This window comes from Neovison vison, chromosome 11, assembly GCF_020171115.1.
Source record: "Neovison vison isolate M4711 chromosome 11, ASM_NN_V1, whole genome shotgun sequence".
Taxonomy (NCBI): Eukaryota; Metazoa; Chordata; class Mammalia; order Carnivora; family Mustelidae; genus Neogale; species Neogale vison.
In genome coordinates, this window is record NC_058101.1 from 156,831,561 (window position 1) to 156,859,454 (window position 27,894).

At 35.3% G+C, this 27,894-nt stretch overlaps 1 protein-coding gene across 1 annotated transcript; it reads left to right on the forward strand.

Moving 5' to 3' along the window:
• The first annotated feature begins 3,592 nt into the window (after nucleotides 1-3,592).
• On the forward strand, nucleotides 3,593-27,894 carry SCRG1 (stimulator of chondrogenesis 1). The gene is made up of 3 exons (XM_044225092.1): nucleotides 3,593-3,729; nucleotides 25,273-25,528; nucleotides 27,725-27,894. The coding sequence occupies exons 2-3, from the start codon at nucleotides 25,287-25,289 to the stop codon at nucleotides 27,777-27,779; spliced, it is 297 nt and encodes a 98-aa protein (XP_044081027.1). The 5' UTR covers nucleotides 3,593-3,729; nucleotides 25,273-25,286; the 3' UTR covers nucleotides 27,780-27,894.

Below are 27,894 nucleotides of genomic sequence, written 5' to 3' on the forward strand. Positions count from 1 at the left end.
CTATTGGTAACAAACCTGATTGGACATAAGGGTGATAACATAACCCATATAAATCACACACACATGTAGTAAATATCACATGAAAATCTAGCAGAACATATTTTCTAGAAATGTGGACAATATATTTAAATGTCCTAACCTACCACACTTAAGAGGTTTACTTTGGGAGGCCCCAGAGACTGTCTCAAAAAGAGAGATGGTCTCCAGAACAACAAAAATCAGGGTTTGACAAGGTCTTAGTAACTGATAGTCAGGAGAGAAGACAAAAACAAACAAAATGCTGTATATAAGAAGATAAATAGTGGCTTCAGATTTGAACCCCAAATTAAAAGTCACAAGGGCAACCTCTCCAATTGCAGGCCTTGGTTTGCAATTCCATTGCTTTTCAAATGGGCAAATCTGTGTTAAGGACATCAGGATAAATAATAGAAGATGTTTTAAAATTTAACAACATTCAATAATTCTCCCTAGAAATGGTGGGGTGTCTAGAAAGTAATAAGTAAACGTTTGAGACACAACAAGGGACTAGGAAGCTAAGATCAAAATGCGTTGTTTAGGGGAAATCTTTCCTAAGTGTCTAGGAACATGATCCAGAGGCATTAGGTAGTCATTTCATTGTCTAGAGCTACTGACCACTTGAAGCAGGCATGTAAGAAATATGGTGGCAGGCATATTAGGATTTGAATATTGTTGAATATAAAAATGAGTCAACAATTCTCACTAGCTATGGAATAAATGCAAGGAAACAAAATGAGCAGTGCAATAAGGGAAATAAAAAAGAATCAGACACACAGGGAAAGAACAGTAAAACAGAGAAAAAGAGAGAACCTGTTTATAGGAAAAGCAATTGGGTTGGCACTACACTTCTAGTCTAGATTGACTGACATGGGGGAAACAAGATGAATAGCTCTTAAGATGGAGTGAAGGCTGAATAGCTTCTATTAGTTTCTATTTTCCTCTTACACTTATAAAATTCAACACCCACAACCCACATAATCCAATTTTTGAATGGGCAGAAGACCTGAACAGACATTTCTCCAAGAAGGCATTTAGCTGGCCAGCAACCACATGAAGAGATGCTCAATAGGGATGCCTGGGTAGCTCAGTTGGTTGGGCATCTGCCTTTGGCTCAGGTCATTGTCCCAAGGTACTGGGATCAAGTCACGCTTTGGGCTCCCTGCTCAGCAGGGAGTCTGATTCTCCGTCTGCCTGCTGCTCCCCCCGCTTATGCTATCTTTCTCTCTCAAATAAATAAATTAAATATTTTTTAAAAAGATGCTCAACATCACTCATCATCAAGAAAATGCAAATCAAAACTATAATGAGATATCTTCTTACACCTGTCAGAATGGCTAAAATCCAAAACAGAGGAAACAATGAGTGCTGTCAACGATGTGGAGAAAAAGGAACCCTCTTGCACTGTTGGTGGAATGGCAAACTGGTACTGTCCCTGTGGAAACAGTAAGGAGTTTCCACATAAAGTTAAAAATAGGGGTTCCTGGGTGGCTCAGTTGGTTCACATCTGCCTTAAGCTCAGTTCATGATCCCCAGGTCCTGGGATAGAGTCCTGCATTGGGCTCCATGCTTCATGGGAAGTCTACTTCTCCCTCTGCCTCCCTCTCTCTTTCTTTGTCCCTATGAACAAATAAATAAAGTCTCAAAGAAAAAGTTAAAAATAGAACTGCCCTGGTAAGAACTACTGGGTTCTTACCTCCAAAATACAAAAATGCTAATTCAAAGAGATATACGCACCCCTATTTTTACAGCAGCATTATTTACAATAGCCAAGATATGGAAGCAGCCCAAGTGTCCAACAACTGATGAATGGATAAAGAAGATGTGGCATATATATATACACAATGGAATATGATTCGGCCATAAAAAGAATGAAATCTTGCCATTTGCAACAACATGGTTGGAGCTAGAGAGTATAATGCTAAGTGAAATAAGTTCGTCAGAGAAAAACAAACACCATACAGTTTCACTCATATGTGGAATTTAAGAAACAAAACAAATAACCAAAAGAAAAAAGAGAGAGAGAAAGAGAGAGACAAACCAAGAAACAAACTCTTAACTATAGAGAACAAAGTGATGGTTCCTAGAGAGGAGATAGGAGGGGGGATGGGGGGTAAGAGGAGATGGGTATCACGGAGTGCACTTGTCATGAGGAAAACCAGGAGATGTAGGGAGTTGTTGAATCCCTATATTGTACAACTGAAATACCTATAATGTTGTATGCTAACTATACTGGAATTAAAATAAAAAATAAGAACACTTGAAACTCAATAAAAAATAAATAAGCTCACTCATTTCTATTTTCCCCTCCTGCTCCACCAAAACTGTTCTTCCTTTTGTATTCTTTTCCCTAGATGAATAACGCATTATCCATTCAAAGCTCCTACAAGTTAATAAAGTCTCCTTCCCTTCTTTCAACTACCTCTACCCTAAATATAAAAACCTAATTGATTGCCAAATATTTTTAGCTTTGCTTCTTATCTTCCCTTCTGGGTTACCACAAGGGCCCCTCTTCTGTCCCTAGCTTCCTTCTTCCTACATCATCTGTCTTTCACACTGCAGTTAGGGCTTTCGTCCTTTTTAATACCTTTTAATACTTTTCTCATCTTTCCATTTGCTTTCAGAGTAAAATTTTCAATGTAGCATACGGGGTACTTCATCAACTTGCTTCTTTCTAGTTCTCTAACTTTTTCCTCTGCTGTCCCTAAATCCAGCTACACTAAACTACTTGAATCACCCCAGAGTTGTTTCCCTCTCTTTCACCTTCCTGCCTTTTTTAATACAACCTAGAATGCTCTTCCCTCCATTCTCTGTCTAGATAATCCAGATTCTAATTTTTCCAACTCCTTCCATGTTACTCCGAATTGAATTTTTGAAAATTAACCAACAATTAAAGGATAGTTAGCAGATGCTACGATTCCAGTGCTGTTTGCTCAAAACAGAGTGAAATTCCTTTTGTGCCTTTATTTGAGACACAGATTTCTTTTTTCAGTCATTTTATTTTCTACTTTCCTTTGACTGGTAATTACTCACTGGGTGAGGACTTGGAGAGTTTGAACATGTATTCGGCCACAATATTATAAAGGAGATCTAGATGGTGAGGAAAACTGAGTGAAAAATCACAAAGAAACTGTGAAAGAGGAAGAAGTGCTCAGCTAATTGCCTAAAATCACATTAGCCATTTCTCCTCCTTCTCTCCTTCACCTCTTTTTCTCTCCCTCCTCTCTCTGTCCCTATCTGTGTCTGTGTCTGTCTCTGTCTGTCTGTCTCTCTCTCTCTCTCACACACACACACACACACACACACACACACACACACACACTTCTCCTAAGGTTAAAACTACTCTGTGTTCTTTTTAAATCCCTCAGGTTTTACATTTTATTGCTCCAAGAGTCTGCCTCCCTGAAGTTCTTGTATAGACTAGTTATTTCCCTCTGTAAAGAAGCTGTTCAGTTCTGCCTTGCCTGGCTTGGAAGAATCCAAGGGAGGCAGTTCTTTCAGGCCTGTCTCTTTTCCACTCCCCTCCTCCCCAGTACTGGCTGGATCAGTGAGTCTGTCAATCCCAGGCAAGAGACAAGGCAGACAAAGGTTTATTTGTAAAGAACCTCCTTCTAGCACCTCCTTTTTTCTCCTTTTGCCTAAACTCACCCAGTGAATTGGAGCATTTAAGAAGATTGCTCTGCCAAGAAGACCAAAAGGAACAGAGAAGAAAGGGTATGTATTTTTTCTTAAATATCATTTTGTATCACTTATTCTATTACAAATTATTGCCATAGACTAGAGCAGAAATGTATTTATGTGTTGAATCAGAAGAGAAAGGGATTCTCTAAGGAGATGGATGTACTTTGAAAAAGATAATGCTTCCTAGGATAAAAGAAAATAGTCAGATTAAAAGGGACTAGAAAATGTACATTCCTTAACTGGGAGAGTCACTTAATCATAGGTTTAAAAAGAGACAGCTCCCTCACTGTGATTCCTGATTACTGCCTATGGCCACTCTGAATCTGATCCCATGTACTAAGACCTTATTATTCCAACTCTCAGAATCATACGTGAATAATGAAGTATATAAAGTTAGTCTTTCAATGCAGTAGATATATCTCTATATTACCTATTCTATGTGAAGTTAACTGCAATGTCTAAGAAAGGAAATGGATTTTTTTTGCTCTTGAAATCCTGATTCCTAAAAAGGAACTGGTATAAATGTGTAATACAAAGGGGGAATTCACTGAATTCAACCTTGGTGTCCTCATCATAGAACACACTACAGTGTCTGTGCTGCTAAGATAAAGGGAATACTTTCTCCCTTTCAGGCTTATAAAAATTCCTCTTTAAGATTCCTTAACTTAGTTATGCAAGTTATGAAAATCTCCCCCAAATCCTTGTCCTTTTCTCCAATGCTGATGATCTATTATAGCCAGAAAAGTAAGTAGAATGATACAAGACTGAATATTAATATCATCTTACAGCATTCTCTGAAGGAAGATTACTTTCAGGAAAGATGTGAACTTCATGTTTCCACTGATGAATGTCTCTTGGGTACTTGAGTGGATCTTGCCTGATTTAATGATGTTTGAAAGGCTTATCCACTTTCTTGTACCACCTCTTCTGTAACACACACTTTAAGAAGTTCTACTCCACGGTGCTTTCTACCACAAACCTCTTCTAACACAGTTAGTAAGAAAGAGACATTTTTTGAAATGACTTTTTTTTTCATCACCCAAGAAAGATGAATGGGAAACATCACAGGCTAGATGGCAATTTTAATCTCTTCCAACTATAATTTTTGATATTTTACATGTCAAGTTCTAGGCTGGAAATTTCATTTGTTTTTGCAGCCTTTGCTTCTCTCTTGCTGTGTTTTGAAAGAAATCTGAAAATGAACTGCCCTTTCTGTCTAATTCATCAACTCGGTTTCACTCCACTGCTCTTAATACCAGTTCCCAGAATTGACATCAGTTGCCTATATGAGCATTGCATCATAAATCTCTGAACACTTAAACTGTATAGCCCTGTTAGTTTTGGCCATTAAATGGGATAATTTTTCTTTTTAAGTCTTCATTTAACTCAATGATTCAAAAGCCTTCTGAAGGCAAACACCCTCACATAATCAAAATTTGCAATTCTATATTTTATGATGGTGACCATGATTTGTTGCAAGGTGTTGGAAATACCTTGCCCATGACTCTATATCCTCTGCTTTGATCCTTTGAAAATTATGCCACTATTCAAATATTAATGGTATCATACAGTTTTAGGAACAATATTAATTATATAAATTTGAATCCAAAAAACCAATAGATAACTATCTAAGGATCTCTTGCTTATTCCTTTCGATATTCAGATTTTAGCTTTGTTTCCTTTTGTAATTTGGATGTACTCCAGGAGGAATTTTAAGTGCATGTACTTCAACTGAAATAGAAAAGAAAATAGAGCATTTTGCTTCAGATTTGCCAAAGTCATCTCACTCTTACTGGCACTTGAAAATATATGGTCTTGATGGATTGCCAAGGATTAAGTTTGATGTCTTCTAATGAAAAAAATAATCAATGTATCACATTAGAACATACTGGTTGAGATATTTTTCCATTTGCCGCACTCAAGTAAAAGAAGAAGAGAAAACTTCATTTCAAACATGAAGTTTATTAAGTGTTAAAAAAAATACTACCAGTAAGTTCTTGCCAGGTGTGGAATTTTCCATCCTAGTATGTGACTGAGACTGTGACAGAAACAGTATTTTGTGCTCTGGCATGGACATATTCAGAAGAGGTGCATGGTATGGCAACATACCCACTTTTCCAGCAATTTATTTGTTCATTCCTTCAGTGAATGTTTTTGGAACATTTACTGTGAGCCCAGCGTTAAAGCAGGCACTCTGAGAGATGCAAAAGAATTTATAGTCTGCCTTAATGATGCTGGCATCTCCTTTTCCAATCCTCTGAATATCAACTTGCCCCAGGTCTCAGTCTTTTGTCACTTCTCTTCTTAATCTATTCTCACTACCCTGTTAGTCCCATAGCTATAAATATGATCAATAAACATCCTGATGTCTCTCAAAAATTTTTTTAAATTTATTTGACAGACAGAGATCACAAATAGGCAGAGAGGCAGGCAGAGAGAGAGGAGGGGAAGAAGGCTCTCTGCTCAGCAGAGCAGATGTGGGGCTTGATCCCAGGACCCCAGGATCATGACCTGAACCGAAGGCAGAGGCTTTAACCCACTGAGCCACCCAGGCACTCCATCAAGTTTTTATTTCTAGCCCTAACCTTCAGACACTAACTGCCTACTCAACATCTTCACTTGGATGTCTAGTAGGCCCCTCAAACTTAATTTGTCTCATATTTAACTCTTAAATTTTCCCCAAATTGACCCCATCTAATTCTTCCTCAACTCAAAAAACGTCAATATCACTTATGTCAAAAACCTAAAAGTCATCCTTGTTTTTCATCTTCCATCAACTTTCACCAATAGCCTTTTTCTTCTTCCAATGTTGTCCACCACAACACATCTTTGTAAAGCAGTCAGGGATTATTTTTTAAGTCGTTCATCAGATCGTGTTTCTATTCTATCAAAAATCTTACAATGGCTTCCTAATATACTAAATAAAATCCAAGTTCTTAATCATGTTCTGTAAGACCCTTTATGGCATTTCCATATCTTCCTTCCTGATTCTAGGTAAATACTCAGAACGACAAATTTACTCAATGGCCAAATGTCTTTTGGTGAATTTCCGATTCCCAACTGTAGCCATATTCTCTATCCTTAAATGGTTTATGAAAAATATTGACAATTACAAGGCATTATTCAGTCAAATTCACAGTTCTTAAAGAACGGATTACACAGGACAACTGAGTGGCTCAGTTGTTAAGAGTCTGCCTTCAGGGGGGTCATGATCCTGGGCTCCTGGAACTGAGCCCCACACCGGGCTCCCTGCTCAGCAGGAAGCCTGCTTCTCCCTCTCCCACTCCTCCTGCTTGTGCTCCCCCTCTCTCTGTGTCTCTCCTTGTCAAATAAATAAATAAAATCTTAAAAGAAAAAAAGATTACGCGTGAGTGCTATAGGCACATAGAACAGGGGAGCTATTAAGAACAGCAGGCTGGATCTGGCTTCTTAGAAGAGATGAGTTTGAGGTTTGTCCTCAGTAGATGGTTTGGTCAGAAATTAACATAAAGGGAAGAGGTGAGAGGGAATAATAAGGCAAAGACCTATGTATAGGATTGAAGAGATGACTGAAGAGATGACCACTAGCTGAGCAATAGTGAATGATAGATGTGGAGGAGAAGTGGAAGGAAGGCCTTAGGATTAGCCTTAGGAAGTTAACCATCTTTTAGATACCATGAAACCACTGCAGGAACTTCCTCAGGATTTAAAAAAAAAAAAAGTGTTTTCAGAGAATCATTCATGTAATACCACATACAGGGGCCATGCATTGTATTAGCCACTGGGTATGTGGTAGTGAACAAAACAGACGGCTTTTATGAAGCTTTCTGTCTTAAGGGAATGATAGACATCAAATGATTAAACTCATAAATATATAATTTAAAATGTGATAAATATCATTAGAATAAAGAAGGCACTATGGAAGAATCAAGTTGAAACTACTTTAGATTGGATGGTCAGAGAAAGCATTTGAAAAAAATGACATTTAAATTGAGAACGGAAAGTCAAGAATAAGCCAGGCAAGTACAGCACATTCCTTCTAGCATATATAAAAATCTTAATGGAGGAAGAAAGATTTCTATTTAATTATAAGGAGATACTCTATGTATCTTTATTGCAATATGTTTTTTAAATGGGTGAGATGAGCTATCTTCTAACAAAAAACAAATTATCAAAAATAACTCAAGAGATAGAAACTATATAATATTTAGGACATATTTATATTATAAATTATTTATTATTTATCTGAAATTTAAATTTAACTGAGTATCCTGTATTTTATCAATTATATTTTAACAATATTAAATATCATCTGAGTTTCAATATCATGTATATAATCAGGGACTCAGGACTGTAAAAGAGGTCAGGAAGTGGTGATATATGGACTTTGAACTTACCTGCTTTTACGTAGCAGGGTGTAGTGGAGACACTCTAAAGAATATACCTCAGTTAATACAAATCTTTGGGATGAGTTTGTCCTCAGCTTTTCACCCATTTATTCTTTTCCCCTTTTCTCATTATCTTATAAGCCTATACTTCCTTCTTAATAACTTTCGCTGGTACAACATCTTTCTCTGACTTTTCTTCTGCCCAGTCTACAAATGTTAGTTTTCCAATGTTCTGTCCCTGGCCATCTCAAGTTCTCCTTAACACCCTCGCCTTATGCATACCAAAAAGAGATATACCAAAATGCTAACAACCCTAATCTCCACATGGAAACTAGCTGTATTTTATTTATCTATTCTTTTCTGTATTATCCTTGTTTTAGACTGAGTGTTACTACTTTTTAAAAAAGTATTTTTAAAAAATCCAATCAGGCTTCTGGCTATAATTAGAACCATCTAATGGAAAGAAAGCTTAAGCAGTTAAGAGTCATGAAATGAGTTCAAAACTACACTTATATGCAGGAAACATATAAAAAGTAATAAGAGTCCAAGCTTAGTAAATGCATGACTTTTTCCAAAAGCCACAAGAATTAAGATAAAATTAAGCTAATTACTAAAAATAAGAACAACATGGTTGCATAGTTGAAACAAACAAACAAATCTGGGGAGACCCAAACTGTAAAATATATGAAAAATGCTAATGACTAACATAATACAAAAATTCTTCAAACACAATTGGTAAAAAGGTTACAAAGAATTTACAACTCTCTCTCCACCCCTCTCCTTAAACTCAATTTTTTGATAGAGAGTAATCTGGTAAGGGAGGTTAGAGAAAAGGGGAGGGGTCTCTGCTGTTGTTGAATCTTCTGATAAAAGTACACACACACACACACACATTTTAAGATTTATTTATTCTAGAGAGAGAGAGCAAGAGAGAGAATCTTAAGCAGACTTCCCAGTGACTGCGGAGCCCAACCCAGGGCTCAACCTCATGACCCCCGAGATCATGACCTGAATTGCAATCAAATCAATGCTTAACCAACTGAGGCAACTGGGTTCCCCTATAACTATATATTGTTAATTCAGGTAAGAGCTGACTATAACAAGTGACAGTTTTGATTAAAAAGGGAAACAAACCAGAAATTGGGAAGTACATCTTAAAGTCAGATTATTTAGAAAAAATGCAATACAATGCAATTTAATCAAAACAATAGTACTCGATGATATCCAAATTTAAGAATTTGACAGCTCACTAACATCTTCCCATACTAAATCGTTCCCTGCAACTTGATATTTAGTTTAGAAATATGAGAAATTCCTCCTTCTCTGACTCTATATAAGCATCTTGAGATTAGGATATATTATTTATTCTTTCACTAACATGCCAGGCATTGTTTGAGGTGCTTGGAATACACATCAGACAAAACCCTGTCTTCCTGAAGCTTACATTCAAGTTCTGGGAGACATAATAAGAATATTTTTTAACAATTTAGAGGTTCATAAATGCCATGGGAAAGTAGAGCAACTAAGGCAGATTGAGAGTATGTGAGGGGAGATACAATTTTAAACAGAATATATCTTACTGAGGAGCAAAGTGAACAAAAACTTGAAGAGGCTGAGGGAAGCAGACATGCAGTTAATCTGCTGGAAGAGCTTTCCAAGCGGAGGAACTAACCAGAGCAAAGGCACTAAGGCAAGAATGTGTCTAGTATTTTTGAGGATTAGCTAGAAGAGAAAGAACAAGGGAAAGAGTAATCATTTCAGAGAGAGAGAGATAGCAGGAAGCCGGATTGCATATGGAGGCCACCACAATCACTTTAGCTTTAATTGAAGTTATTGGAGAGATTGGAAGAGGATAGGTGTAGTTATTAATATTTTTCTTAATTCCTTTGCACTGTTGGTACTTAGGACAGTGCCTGGTATAAAGGAAATACTAAAAAATGTCTGTTACATTGAACCAAATTGAACCACCTTGCTCCTGTTTTTCTCTGTCACACATAATTACTTAATCACTTTATCAGTGAGTCCTATATCAGTGCTATTCTTGGACTCCCTCACTTTCCCAATATTGGCTGCTCTTCTCCTGAATACTCTTGCCAGCTTGGTCTTGGTATGGGCAGAGGAATTCTAAGTCACCTGAAGCAGTATGTGAAGACTTGGGCCCAAAGATAAAAGAATGATTTCAGGCTGTTTTTCAGCAGGCTATATCAACTAGAACAAACTACACAAGCATCATTCCAGAAATCGGAAGGGCAGACTGAATGTCTCCTTGTGCAAACCATAATGGGTCTTATTTATTGTGTTTTGGAACACTATAACTCTTACCCTATCCAAGAGATCGGAGTCAGAGCAACATAATCCAATTTAGGAAAGGTTGTGGAAAGGAAAAACATGGTTCCGAGACTGGCTTAAATATTAAAATTACCAGAGTACCATGCAGCTCATTTTTAGAACTTGTAGTTTGGGTATCTCTCCTTCATATTCCTCCAAAAATAGGTGCAAATCGTAGTAGCATAGAAAGCTTTGCTTCCACCCAAGATGGAGTAGAAAGAACTAGATTTACTCACTCCTCTGAACTAACAACAACAAAAAAAACCCAGACAAAACATTTGAAACAACCTCTGTCAAAACACTGGATTTCAAGCAAGGAAGGACATCGTCCTGTGAGAGATGGGAAACAAATGAGGTATAATTTTCAAGGAGAGGGAACACAGAATCCTGCAGATTCCCTGAACTGAGAAAATGGAGCTGAATGTCAGAGAGAATAAAACAGCCACAATTCACAGAAAAGAGTTTGGAGAGAAGAAAGATACATAGAAAATGCTGGATGTCTGCAGAGGGCCCCACTGAAATATTCAGAGAACTGGTTCGTGCATGCAAATGAGAAAACTATCTATGGCCAGGGAGAAAAATCCGAGAGGATTAGAGAACAGAGTGTCTGGCACTCACAAAAAGTCAGGCTTACTCACAGAAACAAATTGAAAATAAGCTTGTAATTCATTGGCCATTGGGTAGAATACTCAGGAAGAGATGGTCTCAGTAGTGAGGAATAATTAGCTTGGCTGAGTTAGAATCATCGAACAAATCGTAAAACCAAGTCCTGAAGAAATCAAACTGTTTCCAAGTAACTTAGTTACATCTCAGCACAAGAATATTTATAAAAATACAAAAATATCCAGCACCCTACAAAGCAAAATTTAAACTGTCTGTAATCTAATCAAAGACTACCAAATTGCAAAAAAGCAGGAAAACATAATTCATAACTAGAATAATCTATCAATTAAAGCCAACCCAGAATTGACACTTTTGTTAGTATTAGTAGCAGTAGCAAAGGATAATAAAACAGATACATTTTTAAGGTGCTGAAAAAAATCCAAACTATCAATCTACCACACCATAACCAGCAGAAATTTTTTTAAAAAAAGGAAAATAAAAACAGTTTCAGACATGCAAAAATTTAAAGAATTCCTCACCAGAAAACCTACACTATTAGAATGTTAAGGACATCATTAGGGCATATGGAAAATGATATCAGATGGAATGTGGATCTACACAGAAAAATGAAGAGCACTGGAAATAGAAACTACATGGATAAACACACAAGATTTTTTCTCATTATTTAATGCCCTAAAATACAATTGTTTAAGCAATAATAATAATATATTTTGATTTTTTAGCATATACGTCAGTAAAATACGTAACAGTAATAGCATAAAAGATGGGAGAAGAGAAATGGAAGTATATTATTGTAAAATTTTTATACTATATGTAAAGTATAATATCATTTGAAGGGAAATGGTAAGTTAAAGTATATACATTATAAATCTTAAGGGAACCACTAATATAACAAAATGAAGAATTATAGCTATGAGCCAACAAAGAAAGTAAAATGAAATCACACACACAAAAATGTTCACTTAATCCAAAAGAACACATACAAAGAGGAAAGAAAGAACAAAGAGCAAGTAGACCAAATAGAAAATAAAATCCAAGTTGATAGATTTAAACCGAATGATGTCGGGGCACCTTGTGGCTCAGTGGATTAAATCTAATGATGTTAATAATCACATTAAATGTAAATGACCTAAATGTTCCACTTAAAAGTCAGAGATTGTCAGTTTGGATTAAAAAAAAAAAAACAAGACCAGGGCGCCTGGGTGGCTCAGTGGGTTAAATCCTCTGCCTTTGACTCAGGTCATGATCCCAGGGTCTCCACTGGGCTCTCTGCTCAGCAGGGAGCCTGCTTCCCCCTCTTTCTCTCTACCTGCCTTTCTGCCTACTTGTGATCTCTGCCTGTCAAATAAATAAATAAAATCTTTTAAAAAAAAAAAAAGACCAAATGATAGACTACCTCTAAGAACATATTTGAAACCTAAAATGAGTAAAAATAAAAGTATAGAAAGATATATTCAGGGTCAGAAAAGCCAATATTATTAGAATGCCATTATTCGCCAAATTTATCTATAGGTTCAATGCAATCTTAATCAAAATTTCAGAAGGCTTTTTCTGTAGAAATTGAGAAGCCGATAATACAACTTATACAGAAATGCAAAAGACCTATAATTGCCAAAACAACTTTGTGAAAGAAGAAAATTTCAGGGCTAATTCCACCTGATTCTAAGAATTATTATGAAGTGACTAATCAAAACTATAGTGTTCACATAAAGATAAAGAAATAAATTGATGAAAAAGAATAGAGGCCAGAAACAGGCTCACAGCTAAATTGAAACCTGATATTTGACAAAGATGCAAAGGCAATTCAGTGGAGAAATAACAATAATTTCAAATATGGTACTAAAATTACTGGAGAACTATATAAAAAAATGCAGAAAGAAATTCAACCACACCATTCACTAAATAAAAAATTAACTATAATAGATCACAAAACTAAATGGGATATCTAATATTATAAAACTGGAAGAAAACATAAGAGGAAAAACTTTGTGTGGCCTTGGATAAGGCAATGTTTTCTTATATATGACAATGAAAGCATTTTTTAAAGAAAAAAAGAACATTGATAAATCAGACTTCATCAATTTTAAAAACTTTTGCTCTTTGAAGCCCACTGTTAAGAAAGTGATAAGGAAAGTCATAGATAAAGAGTAAATGTTTGGGAAGTACATATATGATAAAGAACTTGTATCCAAAATTTGTAAAGGACTCTTAAAATTCAGGAAAACCACCCCAATTTTCAAAAGAGAGCAAGAGATTTGAACAGATTGTTCACCAAAGATAAACAAATAAGTGGATAAAAAGGGGCTCAACACCATTAATTATTAGGGAAATGCAATATAAGAACACAATGAGACACTTACTAGAATGGCCAAAAATGAAAAAGACTGACCATACCAAGCTTTGGAGAGAATGTGGAGAAATTGGAACTTTCTCATACACTGTTGGTGGGAATGTAAAATGGTACTATCACTTTGGAAAAACAATTTGGCAATTTCTTATGAGGTAAAATATAGTCCTATCATTCAATGCAACTATTCTACTTCTAGCTATTCGAGAGTAATGAAAGCTCTGACCTTACAAAGACTCATACACAAGTGTTCAAAACAGCTTTATTTGCATTGGCCAAAACATAAAACAACTCAAATATCCATCGGCAGGTACATGGATAAACAATCTGAAGCTTATATAATGTAACACTAATACTTCTCAGCAATAAAAAGAAATCAGCTATTGATACCTGCAACGACATATATAATCTCAAAATAAGTATGCTGAGTGAAAGAAGTCAGAAAAAAAAAGTACATATTTTATGGTTCTATTTACATGAAACTCTAGAAAATGCAAATTTATCTCTGGAGATAGCAAATAAGTTGTTGTCTGTATAAGAGTGGAGGGAAGGGAGGAGGTAAGAGTGATGAACTACAAAAGGGCATGAGGAAACTTAGGGATAAGTTTGATTATGGTAATGGTTTCATGGGAATATACATAGGGCAAAGCTTATCAAAATTTATTCTCTAAATATTTATGATTTATTATATGTCCATTTTACCTCAATAAAACTGTTTAAAAACTATAGTAGAATTTTGTTTTATATCTTAATATATTGTCTAAAGCTTAATAGTTGTGGTGATTCCTGCCACAGTAAATGTTCAGTGAATAAAGAATATAATTTACCTTCTTTGAAGATTAACCTGTAAAAAAAATGTCAAGAAATATGGCTCTTTAAAAAATATCACCTATCTAAAGAGTATAAAGTAGGCCCTAAAGTGAAGTAATTAAGAACTAGAGCACCTCAGAGAATTATATTTTTTAAAATATAAAATTTAAACTATGATCTGTAAAAAGTTTATTGGAAGGCATTATTATCTGTCTATATATTAGATTGTGATGAAATACAACACTGTCTTGCTCTATCAAATTGGAAAAAATATAAAGTGAAATAGATCTCATGTTTGTCTTTTTTTCCACTAATGTTTGGAATTGGAATTAAATTAAATTTTTAAAATTCTAAAAAAATATAAGAAAAACCCAAAATAACTAATTCAAATTAGACTGTGAAACAAAGAAAATATTAAGCTCCTTTGGAGTATAAAGAAATATTTTTAGTTTCTAAGTTTAGAAAAAAGCAGTGAATATGTTTATTCAAAATTTTTATCAGACTTCTGTTTTCCAATTCCACATATCAGGTGCTTGGAAATCAGTATTCTGTCTTAACTATAAGTAAAAAGCTGAACAGATTGAAAAATGAACAACTCTTCTTGGATTCATAAGAGAGGGGAGGACACAGGGGAAACCATTCCCCCAAGATTAGGAAGACAGGCAGATGAACATAGGGATTAAAGTCTTCCCAGAGCCAAGACTCATTAGTAGAAACTGTCATGGAACAAGTGCCAGGGTAAAAAACAAACAAAACCACCGGACAAAAAACCTGAACATGATGGAAGAATTGGTGGAGGCTCACTGTGGACAACTCTGAGAGTTAACAGCTCCACAAGGACCCAGTCATGGGGATCCCCCACAATATTGTGAGATTTACTAGGAGTGAACCAAGTACACACAGTGAATAACAGAAAAATTCTCTCAGGGTTTCATCCGGGGGAAGAAAAAGGAAATATGCTAGAGCACTCTGTTCTTAATTAGGCCTGCCCTCAGGAGAAACTACTTAACCAAAACCTAACTGCTGAGGTATTATCAGAGCCTAACTGACCTAGTGAAAGAGAAACATCCAACTGCAGCTGGCTCTAGGCTAGCTGTCCAACCAAAGAGAGTAGGAAAAAAACCCAGAGAAACCCTTATGAAAGTCACAGCTCAGAAGCATGGACTCACTAAAAGACTGAGACCTAGTTATAGGCCTATAAAATGCTTCCTCTCCCGCACATCTCACCACATTACTAAAGGCTTATTTTCAGCAGTTCATTTTACTTGGTACATCATATGTGGCTATCAAGAAAACATTATAAGGCATACCAAAAACAGATAAAATGAGTATCAGAACCAGACATGGCAGAGATGTTAGAATTATCAGGCCAGGAATTTTAAAAACTATGATTAATATACTAAGGACTTTAACGGATAAAGTATACAGAATGCAAGAACAGATGGGCAAAGTAAGTGGAGAGATGGAAATTCTAAGAAAGAACCAAAAAAGAAAGCTAGAGATGAAAAACACTTTAAAAGAAATAAAGCTTGTCTTTTATGGGCTCATTACCAGACTGGACACAGCTGAGGAGAGAATCACTGAGGTAGAGGATATAATAAATGTAGCCTCCAAAAGTACAGAATAAAGATGGGGGAAAATATATTCATATATTATGAATATAAATATTCATAAACAGAATATTTATGGACTGTGGGACAACTACAAAGTTCCTAATGGGAATACTAGAAGGAAAAGAGAGAAAGGAACAGAAAAAATACTTGAAACAATAATGACTGAGAATCTACTCAAATTAATGTCAGAAATCAAACCACAAATTCAGGAAGCTCAGAGAATACCAAACAGGATATATGTCTGAAACATTACACACAGATATATAATTTTCAAACTACAGAAAAATCAAAGGTTAAAAAAAAAACACCTTTAGAGAAACCAGAGGTAAAAAACACCTTACTTATATAGAACATAGGTAAGTATTATATCCAACTTCTCTTCAGAAACCATGCAAGCGAGAAGAGAATGGAGTATATAAGAAATAGCGCAGAGGATCGTAGAGGAAGGGAGGGGAAAACTGAATGGGAGCAAAACAGAGAGGGAGACAAATCATGAGACTCTTGACTCTGGGAAACAAACTGAAGGTTGTGGAAAGGGAAGTGGGTGGGGGGATGTGGAAACTGGGCATTAAGGAGGGTACATGATGTGATGAACACTGGGTGTTATACACAACTAACGAACCATTGCACACTACATCAGAAACTAATGATGTACTATATGTTGGCTAATTAAATTTAAATTTTTAAAAAAGAAGAGAATGGATGAAATATTTAAACTGTTGACAGAAAAAAATTTCAACCCAGAATTCTGTACTCTGCAAACTTATTTTTCAAACATAAAAAAGAAAGATTTTCTCAAATAAAAATTGAAGAAATTTGTTGCTAGTAAACCTGCCTTACAAGAAATGTTAAAATAAGTTCTTTTGAGAGAAAGAAAGTAATATAGGTCAGAAACTCAGACCTACATAAAGAAAGGAAGAGCATGGAAGGAGAAATAAGTAAAAGCAAAAGAAAAATTTATTTTTCTTATTCTTAACTGATCTAACGGAGAGCAGTTTGTTCAAAATAATAGCAATAATAAAAAAAATAGCAATGATGTATTCAATTATGCATGTTTATGTATAGATCACATATACATGCAAATGTATGTTTACATACAAGTGAAACAAATGACAGTTATGATACAAGGAACGAAAGGAAGGAATTAAGATAATTTGTTGTTACAGGATATTCACACTGCCATGAAGTGGTATAGTTTGTGTGTGTGTGTGTGTGTGTGTGTGTTATTTATTTATTTATTGTGGTATCCGGATGGCTCTGACTCTTTTAAGCAACTGACTCTTGATTTTGGCTCACGTCATGATCTTGGGGTTATGGGATTGAGCCCCAAGCTGGGTTCCATGCTCAACAGGGAGTCTGCTTCTCTCCCTCTCCCGCTACACCCCCCACTCAAATAAAGATGTTTATCTGAGAGAGACAGAGTGGGGTACAAGGAGGGAGAGAGAAAATCTCAGGCAGACACCCCACTGAGCCAGGAGCTTGACATGGGGCTCAATCTTACAACTAACATCATGACCTGAGTTCAAATCAAGAGTCAGACATTCAACTGACTGAGCCACTCAGGTACCCCAAGCTATAGCATTTTTTGAAAGGCGATGTAGATTAGTTGAAAATGTATATTTCAAACTCTAGGGCAACCACTTAAAAAAAAAGTGGAGAAAAAAGTATAACCAATATGCTAGGAAAGGAGAGAAAATGGAATCATATAAAATGTTCAATTAAAACCACAAAATAAGGCAGAAAGAAAAGTCAAAGAGAAAAATAGGAAAAAAGAACAGGGCAACAAATAGAAAACAAAAACAAATATGGTAGCTATTAGTCCAAATATATCAATAATCACTTTGGATGTCAATGGTCCAAATGTCCCAATTAAAAGATAGATCATCAGAGTAGTTCAAAAAATATGACCCAATGTTAAACTATGTATATAGTGCTTTATAATTTAAAAGAATTTTAAAATATTTTTTTCATCAGGATAAATGTACTGCTTAATCCCCACTTCCTAGTTCACTCATTCCCCCACCTACCTCCCTTCTTAACCATATTTTGTTCACTGTAGTTGGAAATCTGTTTCTTGGTTTCTCATTCTCCCTTTTTTTCCTTTGCTCATTTGTTTTGTTTCTTAAATTCCACATATGAGTGAGATCATGTGGTGTTTATCTTTTTCTGACTGATTTATTTCACTTGGCATTATTCTCTCTAGCTCTAGTCATGTTGTGGCACATGGCAAGATTTCATTCTTTGTTATTGCTGAGTAATATTCAATTGCACCCCCCATCCCTATGTTGAACTTCTTACCCCTAATGTGACTGTATTTAGATATAGGGCCCTTAAGGAGAGAATTAAGGCTAAATGAGGTCATAAGCACAAGATCCTAATCCAATAGGACTGAAGAAGAGGAAGAAACACCAGACACTTCTCTCTTTCTCTCTCCATATGCACAGAAGAAAAGCAATATGAGGGCACAGTGAGAAAGGGGCCATCTGGTAGGCCAAATCTGCTGTGATCTTGGACTTCTAGTGTCAAGAACTGTGACAAATACATTTCTGATGTTTAAGCCACCCAATCTGTGGTATCTTGTTATGGGAGTTATTATAGGTGTTAGTGAAGAATTGAGAATGATACTATGAAGGACAACAAACAAACAAACAAACAAAACATGACCCAACTATATGTTATCTACAAGAAACCCACTTCAAGTATAAAGACACATAAAGAGACACCTGGCTGGTTCAGTTGGAGGAGAGTGTGATTCTTGATCTTGGGGTTGTACATTAAAGCCCCATATTGGGTATAAAGATTACTTAAAAATAAAAACTTTTTAAAAAGACAAAGATAAAAAGTAAGTGTATGGAGAAAAATACACCATACTAACACTAATCAAAGAAAGCAGGAGTAGCTATATGAATTTGAGACAGAGTAGACTTCAAAAGAAAGTTATCAAGAATAAAGTAAAATATTCTATAATGATAAAGGGGTTAATTTTCCAGTAAGACATAACAATTGTTAACAAGTATGTGCTTAACAAAAGAGCATCAAACTGCATTAGGTAAAAATTGATGGAATTGTGAGAAAAAACAGATGAATTCACTATCCATATATCATAGATTTCAACACTCCACAGAAATGGAACAAATCCAGCAGGCAGAAAATTAGTAAGGACATAGTAGAATTCAACAACACCATAAATGAACCAGTTATAATTGAGATCTACAGACTACTTCATCCCATAATGGCAGAATACACATTCTTCTCAAACTTACATGGAACATACATCACATTCTGGGCCAAAAAACATGATTTAACATGGGACGCCTGAGTGGCTCAGTAGGTTAAAGCCTCTGCCTTCGGCTCAGGTCCTGATCTCAGGGTCCTGGGATTGAGCCCCGTATCAGGCTCTCTGCTCAACAGAGAGCCTGCTTCCCCTTCTCTCTCTCTGCCTGCCTCTCTGCCTGCTTGTGATCTCTGTCTGTCAAATAAATAAATAAAATCTTTTAAAAAAAACATGATTTAACAAAGTGAAAAGAATAGAAATCATACAATTTCTTCCCTCAGACCATAATGGAATTAAACTAAAAATCAATAACAGAAAGATAACTGGAAAATCCCCAAATAGGTGGAGATTAACACAATTCTAAATAGCACGTTGGGGCTAAAAGGAAATCTCAAGAGAACTTTTAGAATATTTTGAACTAAATGAAAAGGAAAACAACTTATCAAAATGTGTGGGATGCAGCAAAAGCAGTGCTTGGAGGGAAATTTAGGAATGCATTAAGTGCAAATATTAGAAAAGAAGAAATATCTAAAATCAATTATCTCAGTTTCCACTTCGGGAAGCTAGAACAAATTCAATTTGCTCCAAAGTAAGCAGGTGAAAAGGAGTAATAAGAATTAGAACAGATAAGTGAAACAAGTCAGAGAAAGACAAATGTCATATGATTTTACTTATATGTGGAATCTAAAAAACAAACAAAAGCAATGAGAAACAATATTTATAAATATAGAGAACCAGTGGTTGCCAGAGAAAAGGGGATTGGGGAATAGGCAAAATAGGTAGAAGGGATTAGGAGGTACACATTTCTGGTTATCAAATAAATAAGTTACAAGGATGAAAAAGTATAGCATAGGGAATATAGTCAATAATATTGTAATAATTTTGTATAATGACAGATGGTAACTACATTTATCATGGAAAGCATTTCATAATGTACATAACTGCTGAACCACTATGTTATACACTTGAAACTAATATATGTCAACTATATTTCAATCAAAAAATAAGAGGAGAAAGTTAGGAATTCAAACAATGACTGGCTTTTTGATGATATGAAGAAATTATTAAATTTTTTTAGCATTTTGTTCCATTGTGTTATGATTTAGCATTTTTTTTACATTGTGTTATGAATTTTAAAAGTCCTTACCTTTAGTGAACTATACTGAAATGTTTGTGGATAAGATGAGATGACTAGAATTGGCTTCAAAGTAATCAATATTGAGGGAGAAAAAAAAAGTTGAGGTATAGGTGAAATAAAGGAAGCTATACAGTGATAAAAATTGAAGCTAACAGATGAGTACATTGAGGTCCATTAAACATTATATCTATTTTGTATGTATTTGAAGTTTTTTACAATAAAAAGAAAATAAAAATCAATGCCTTAATAAAAATGATTAGAGCAGAAATCTTAAATTAAAAACAGGAAATCAATAGAGAAAAATCAATGAATCCAAAAGCTGTTTCTTCAAAAAGATTAAAAAAATCAATAAGCTTCTAGCCAGGTAAACTAAGAAAAAGAAGACACAAATTACTAATATCAGAAATGAAAGAAGGAACATCCTACAGATCCCATTAAAATTGAAAGGATAATAAAGCAATACTTTGATCCATAAATCTGTTAAACTAAATGAGTGAATCAACTCCTTGCAAGACACAGTTTGCCAAAATTCACGCAATCTGAATAGACCTATATCTGTTAAAGAAATTGAGTTAATAATTAATAACCTTCCCAAACAGAAAGCACCAAGCTCAAATATGTTCCCCTCTAAATTTTATGAAATATTTGAGGAAGAAATTATACCAATTCTCTACAATCTCTTTCAGAGGAAAGAAGCATAGGGAATACTTCCTAACTCATTCTATGAGGCCAGCATTACTTTAATACCAAAACCAGACAATGACATTACAGGAAAAGAAAGCTATAGACCAATATCTCTCATGAATATCAATACAAAAATCCCCAACAAAATATTAGCAAATTGAATCCAAACAAGTATAAAAAGAATGATATACCACAGTCAAGTGTGATTAACGTCTGCAAGTCTAGTTCAACATTTGAAAGTTAATTAATGTAATCCATCACATCAATAGACTAAAAAAATCCACATGATAGTATCAATAGATGCAGAAAAATCATTTGAGAAAACCTAACACAGATGCATGATAAAAACTCTCAGTAAATGAGGGGTGCCTGGGTGGCTCAGTGGGTTAAAGCCTCTGCCTTCGGCTCAGGTCATGATCCCAGGGTCCTGGGGTCGAGCCCCACATTGGGCTCTCTGCTCTGTGGGGAGTCTGCTTCCTCCTCTCTCTCTCTGCCTGCCTCTCTGCCTACTTGTGATCTCTGTCAAATAAATAAATAAAATATTAAAAAAAAAAAAACCTCTCAGTAAACGAGAAATAGAGGGAACTTTCTCAATTTTTTTTTTAAAGATTTTATTTATTTATTTGACAGGCAGAGATTACAAGTAGGCTGAGAGGCAGGCAGAGAGAGAGAAGGAGGAAGCAGGCTCCCCGCTGAGCAGAGAGCCCGATGTGGGGCTCGATCCCAGGACCCTGGGATCATGACCTGAGCCCAAGGCAGAGGCTTTAACCCACTGAGCCACCCAGGCGCCCCAGGAACTTTCTCAAATTGATAAAGAGTATCTATAGGTGCCTGAGTAGCTCAGTTGGTTAAGCGTCTGCCTTCAGCTCAGGTCATGATCCCAGGGTACTGGGATCAAGCCCTGCATTGAACCCTGCATCAGGCTCCCTGCTCAGCAAGGGGTCTGCTTCTCCCTCTCTCTCTGCCCTTTCCCTGACTTGTGCTCTCTCTTTCTCAAATAAATACATAAAATTTAAAAAAAAAAAAAAAAGAAAAGACTATCTACCAAAAAACCCGAGTTAACATCCTTAATGGCGACAGATGTAAATCTTTCCTACTAAGCTCAGGAACGAGGGCAAGAATGTGCCATCTCACCACTCTTTTTCAATTCATACTGAAAGTCCTTGCTAATATAATAAGATAAGAAAAGGAAACAGAAGGTACATAAAGTAGGAAAGAAGACATAATACTGTCTTTTCAGATGACATGACTGTCTATACAGAAAATCTAAAGGAATCAACAAAAAACCTTCTGCAACTAGTATGTGATTATAGCAAAGTTTCAGGATACAAGGTTAATATACAAGCATTAGTTGCTTTCCAACATACAAGCAATGAATGAGTGAAATTTGAAATTAAAAACACAAAACCATTTATATTAGCACCACCCCCCAAAATAAATTATTTAGGTATAAGTCTGGCAAAATATTTAGAAGATTTATATGAGAAAAACTATAAATCTCTGTTGAATAAAATCAACATTTGGATATGGTTATGCCTGTTAAGATACAACACCAAAGATATAATCCATGAAAGAAATAATTGGTAAGTTAAACTTTATTATAGTTAAAATATCTCTGTGAAAGAAAATGTCAAGAGAATTAGAAGATAAGCCATAGGCTGGGAGAAAATACTTGCAAAAGACACAGCTAATACAGGACTGTTAGCTAAAATATACAAAAAACTCTTAAAATCTCAACAATAAGAAAACAACCAACCTGATTTTTTTTATTTATTTATTTATAAAGTTTTTATTTGTTTATTTGACAGACAGAGATCACAAGTAGGCAGAGAGACAGGAGGAAGCAGGATCCCTGCTGAGCAGAGAGCCCGATGCGGGGCTCAATCTCAGGACCCTGGGATCATGACCCGAGCCTAAGGCAGAGGCTTAACCCACTGAGCCATCCAGGCATTCCCCCAACCTGATTTTAAATATAAGCCAAAGACCTTAACAGAGTCTTCAGCAAAGAATATATACAGATGGCAAATATGTATATGAAAAGACACTCCACATCATATGTCATCAAGGAAATGCAAATTAAAACAACAATGAGATCACTACAACCTACCAGAACGGCCAATATCCAGAACACTGACAACACCAAATACTGGTGAAGATATGAAACAACAAGAACTCATTTGTTGTTGGTGGATATGTGAAATGGTACAGTCACTTTGGAATACAGTTTAGAAGCTTCTTACAAAACTAAACATAGTTTTACCATATAATTCAGCAATTGTGCTCATTGGTATTTATCCACAGGAGCTGAAAACTGATGACCATACAAAAACTGGTCCATGGATCTTTACAGCAGCTTTATTCATAATTGCCAAAAGTTGGAAGCAGCCAAGATTTCCTTGAGTGGGTAAATGGACAAATAAATTGTGGTACATGCAGACAATAGAATATTATTTAGTACTAAAGGAAACAAGCTGTCAAGACATGAAAAGACATGGAGGAAACTTAAATGCATTTTACTAAGTGAAAGAAGCCAGTCTGAAATTACTACATATTGTATGTATAACTATATGACATTCTGAAAAAGGTAAAACTATAGAAACAATAAAAAAAAATCAGTAGTTTACCAGAATTTAAGGAGGTAGAGAAGTATAGACAGATCACAGAGGATTTTTACAGCAGTGAAAATATTTTGTATGATATTGTAATGATGGACAAATGTCATTATACATTTGTCCAACCCACAGACTGTACAACACCATGCATGAACTTATGGCTTTTGGGAGATTATGATGTGCCATGCGGGTTCATCTTTGGGAAAAAAATTACCATTCTGATGAGTGATGTTGATATTTAGGAGACTATGCATGTATGAGGGTAGAGGGTATGTGGGAAATCTGTACCTCCCTTTCAATTTTATTGTAAACCAAAGACTACTCTAAAAATAATTGTCTTTTTAAAAAATCCATACTCTTGCCTAAATTAATTCACCTTTGAGATGTATCTAGTCACTGAAAACTTCACACAAAAATTTCCTTCCAACAACATTGTTTTCTTTCAAAGTACAATATACGTATGTGTCTTCTCCTCTTTAATATTCCGTGGTAGGAAGGATCTTTTGGCATCTGTCAACAAGATGAAATCTGAATGGCTGAGGGTTCTGGTTCTGATTCTGATTCCTCCACTATTTTGCCACTTTTCCTTTGCTAAAATAGCCCCCATTCTTTTCAAGTCTAACCTGAAAGCCAGAGAAGCCTGAATAAACAGATGATGAAAAAAAGTGGGGGGGAAGTAGATGATGAATATTCCACAGTTGTATGCAAATACTATATTTAAAGAATTCTCCCCTGGAAGAGAAAAACATTTGTTTGGTATGACCCCAAGAGCTCAAACTGGGACTGGTTGGTAGAAGCTACAGATAAAATGTTTGACAGTCAGGGAAATGTTAGAACTGCATCAGTAGAATATATTGATTTAGTCAATAATGATCTCCCTGGCATGGTAGGTGTTCAAGAACAGGCTAAATGTTTATTAGGGGAAATTCAAGCCTCTGTTTTCAATGAAGTAAACTGCATGGGACAAAAATACACAATATTACTAAAAATTTGCAAGAAAAATGAACCCCAAAATATTTCTGGTAGATTTCAAAAACTTAATTAAACTATATGTATAGAACATTATTTCTCAATGTCATAATAGATAGGTTTTTTGTTCCTGTTAGAGTGGAACCCAAGTTCTTTGACATTGCTTTTGTTAGGATATCCAAATCAAGAACCACCAAACTTGGGACACCTGAGTAGTTCAGTTGGTTAAGTATCTGCCTTTGGCTCAGGTCATGAACCCAGGGTCCTGGGATTGAGTCCCAAATCAGGCTCCCTGCTCAGCAGGGAACCTGGTTTTCCTTCTTCTGCCTTCCACTCCCCATGCTTATGCATGCTTTTGCATTCTTTCTCTCTTTGACCAAAAAAAAAAAAAAAAAAAAAAAAAAGAACCACTGAACTTGCTGATGGTATACGTTGTAGAAATTCACTGGAGTTTTACCACCTTAAAAAGCAGTTTTTCTCTACTGAATATTCTAAAAATAAAAAATTACTTTGGGTACTTAAAAATGCAGATTCTGGGTCTTACTATCACCTCCTCCTGAACCCCAGCATTTATTTAATATTTTGTTGTGGAACCCAGGCATTTGATTTTTAACAATTATTCTAAGGGATTTTTATTGTCAACAGTCACAAAATTACGCTTTGAGAAACACAAAGAAGAGAATAGAAAAGATCCACTCCCAATCTTTCTTTCCAAATATTTATGAGAATGCTACAGAACTTTATGTTCAGATGGATTTCATCTTTTTAAAAAACAAACACTAACACATTTTGCTTTCTCTTCTATCTTAGGGCAAAAAGCCAAAATGAAATTTATAGTACTTGCTGTCACTGTTGGGCTAGCTTTGCTGCTAGGAGTCCATGCCATGCCTGCCAATCGCCTCTCTTGCTACAGAAAGACACTAAAAGATCGCAACTGTCACAACCTCCCAGAGGGAGTAACTGACCTGACAAAGATCGATGTAAACGTCCAGGATCACTTCTGGGATGGGAAGGGATGTGAAATGATCTGTTACTGCAACTTCAGTGAATTGCTCTGCTGCCCAAAGTAAGGAAATGTAATTACAAAGTATATGGGTATGAAATGTATGCATAACAAGACTTTTTTTTAAGATAACTTTATAATGTTTGCTGAGACTAATCTCCTTTTTTAGTAAAATCCTACTTAAATCTCAGCTATTTTCTAGGATCATCACCATTGTGTATGAAACTGAATGTTTTCATTTAAGAAACAGAGTTTGGCAGATTTTAATAAAACTAAATATAATTCAGAAAATTAATAACACTCCAATATACTAAATTCTAAATTCCCTGACTTTTATCACACACACACACACACACACACACACACACACACACACACAAATCTACCAGTGGGAAAGGTCAGCTTCAAGGTTGATATCTTAAATCAATTTGAAAACCAATAAAAAGCTTTAGATAAAAGATCCTAATAAGCAGGGCCAAGTAATTGGACAAAGAAGTGGTCATGGTCAAAGAAAGAATTTCTAGCTCTATGTATGAGTTAACCAGAAATGAATTAAATAAAAAGTATCTACTGACTTGGAAAATAGATGCATTTTAAATATAATACAACAGCAGATAAATCAGTATTTTTTTTGTTTGTTTCCTCTTTTTAAAATCATCTTCTTCTGGTTACTGAAGAGCTTCAAATAGTATGATCTTGGCTATTTCATACTGAAATTAGCTCTTTCAAATTACTTTCAACATATGTCATCATGTTTTCCTATGTGAGATATGAGATAGGAAAGACAGAAGCATCTTATCACGGAAAGGTGCAGAGAGGTAAAATGACCAGCATCATCCCACACAACTCACTAATACCAGTACTGAAACGAAAATCCAGGTCTTCTGATATGGACCAAATATTTTTCCTACCAAGGCAGTTGGTTCTTAACATATGGCTCCCAGATCAGCGGCTTCAATATCACCTAGTTCTCTTTAAAAACAAATATCCATCCTCCAGCCCTAGGCCAGACTTACTGAATTAGAAAGACTGGAGGTGAGGCATAGCAGCTATGGTTTAACAAATCCTGTAGGTGATTCTGATGCATGATAAAGTTTAAGAATCGCTTGTACTAAATGATATCAAGAACATGAGTGAAAGGATTCCATTAAAATGACTTAATTTTTCCCAAACTACATAAATGAAATGCTTTTTAATATTAAAATACCATGGTTGCTCTTTTGTAATTGTAAGACCTGAAGCCAATTTATTGAGAAGCACTTTTATTTAATTTATGATATAATTTTTTGACCATCTGTGTTAATGGGTAGTAGAAGTCTGGATACACAAAAGTAATTTCTATCTGATTTTAGTTACCCTTTCCCCAGTACCAACAGATTTATCTTACTATGTATATTTCCTTTTTTACCCTGTAAACAAAAATTCTAATTTGCCATCCTATATTCTTCTCATTTGTATTGAGATATAATCGACATAGAGCACTGTTTATATTTAAGGTATACAGCATAATAACTTGACAGACATATATTACAAAATGATTACCATAATAAATTTAGTTAACATCCATTACTTCATTAGTTACCCCCAATTTTTTATCCTTGTGATAAGAACTTTTAGAATTTACTCTCTTAGCAACATTCAAATATATGACACAGCAGGGTATACTATACTTACTATATTTATATATACTTACTATACTTACATATACTTACAAACTATACTTACATACTAAGTATATTTCTAATGAGCCATAATCATGATACAATTTTATATTATTTTCATGCATTTTTATACTTTACCTAATGTGATCTTTTCAATAACAGTAGAGTTGAATAGCTTAACATTTGTCCTTTTCCTATAAAATGTAGAAATTTATTTATTGACTTTCTAAGAATTTTTTAACCTTCTGTTTCTTATCTATGGATTTAAACTTCATGGCCCATCCCCACTCATATTAGAGAAATAATACTTTTGGTATGACCATAAGGTTTTGAAATCATTTAATTTTTCCTTTTCCTAATAGATAAATGATGGCATAATATCAATGGCAAAGGGGAGGAAAGTAGGAAACTTGATTACCTTCTTGGTCTTTGTTGCTCCTGTGGCAAATCCTCCCACGCATTCTCTTTGTACTTTATTCCCTAAAAAAGAATAGTTACCTCTGAAATCCTGGAAATCATTGTCCATTTTTAACCCAGTAAACACTAATAGATATCTTTGTTTTCAGCAGAATTTAACCGATGTCCTGTTTTCTTTCAGAGATATCTTCTTTGGACCAAAGATCTCTTTTGTGATTCCTTGCAACAATCGTTGAGAATCTTCATGTATTCCAGGGAACGTCATCTCTCATTTCCCACAAATTGCAATATGTCGACATAACTACATTTCAAGTTTCTGTCCAGTGCAATAAAGCAGATTCCATAAATTCC

What these genes read in the sequence shown, in the direction of transcription:
- SCRG1 (XM_044225092.1), top strand. Translation starts at nt 25,287, where the DNA reads ATGAAATTTATAGTACTTGCTGTCACTGTTGGGCTAGCTTTGCTGCTA. An exon ending in GAATTGCTCTGCTGCCCAAA is followed by an intron (nt 25,529 to 27,724) that starts GTAAGGAAATGT and finishes GTTTTCTTTCAG; the next exon opens with AGATATCTTCTTTGGACCAA.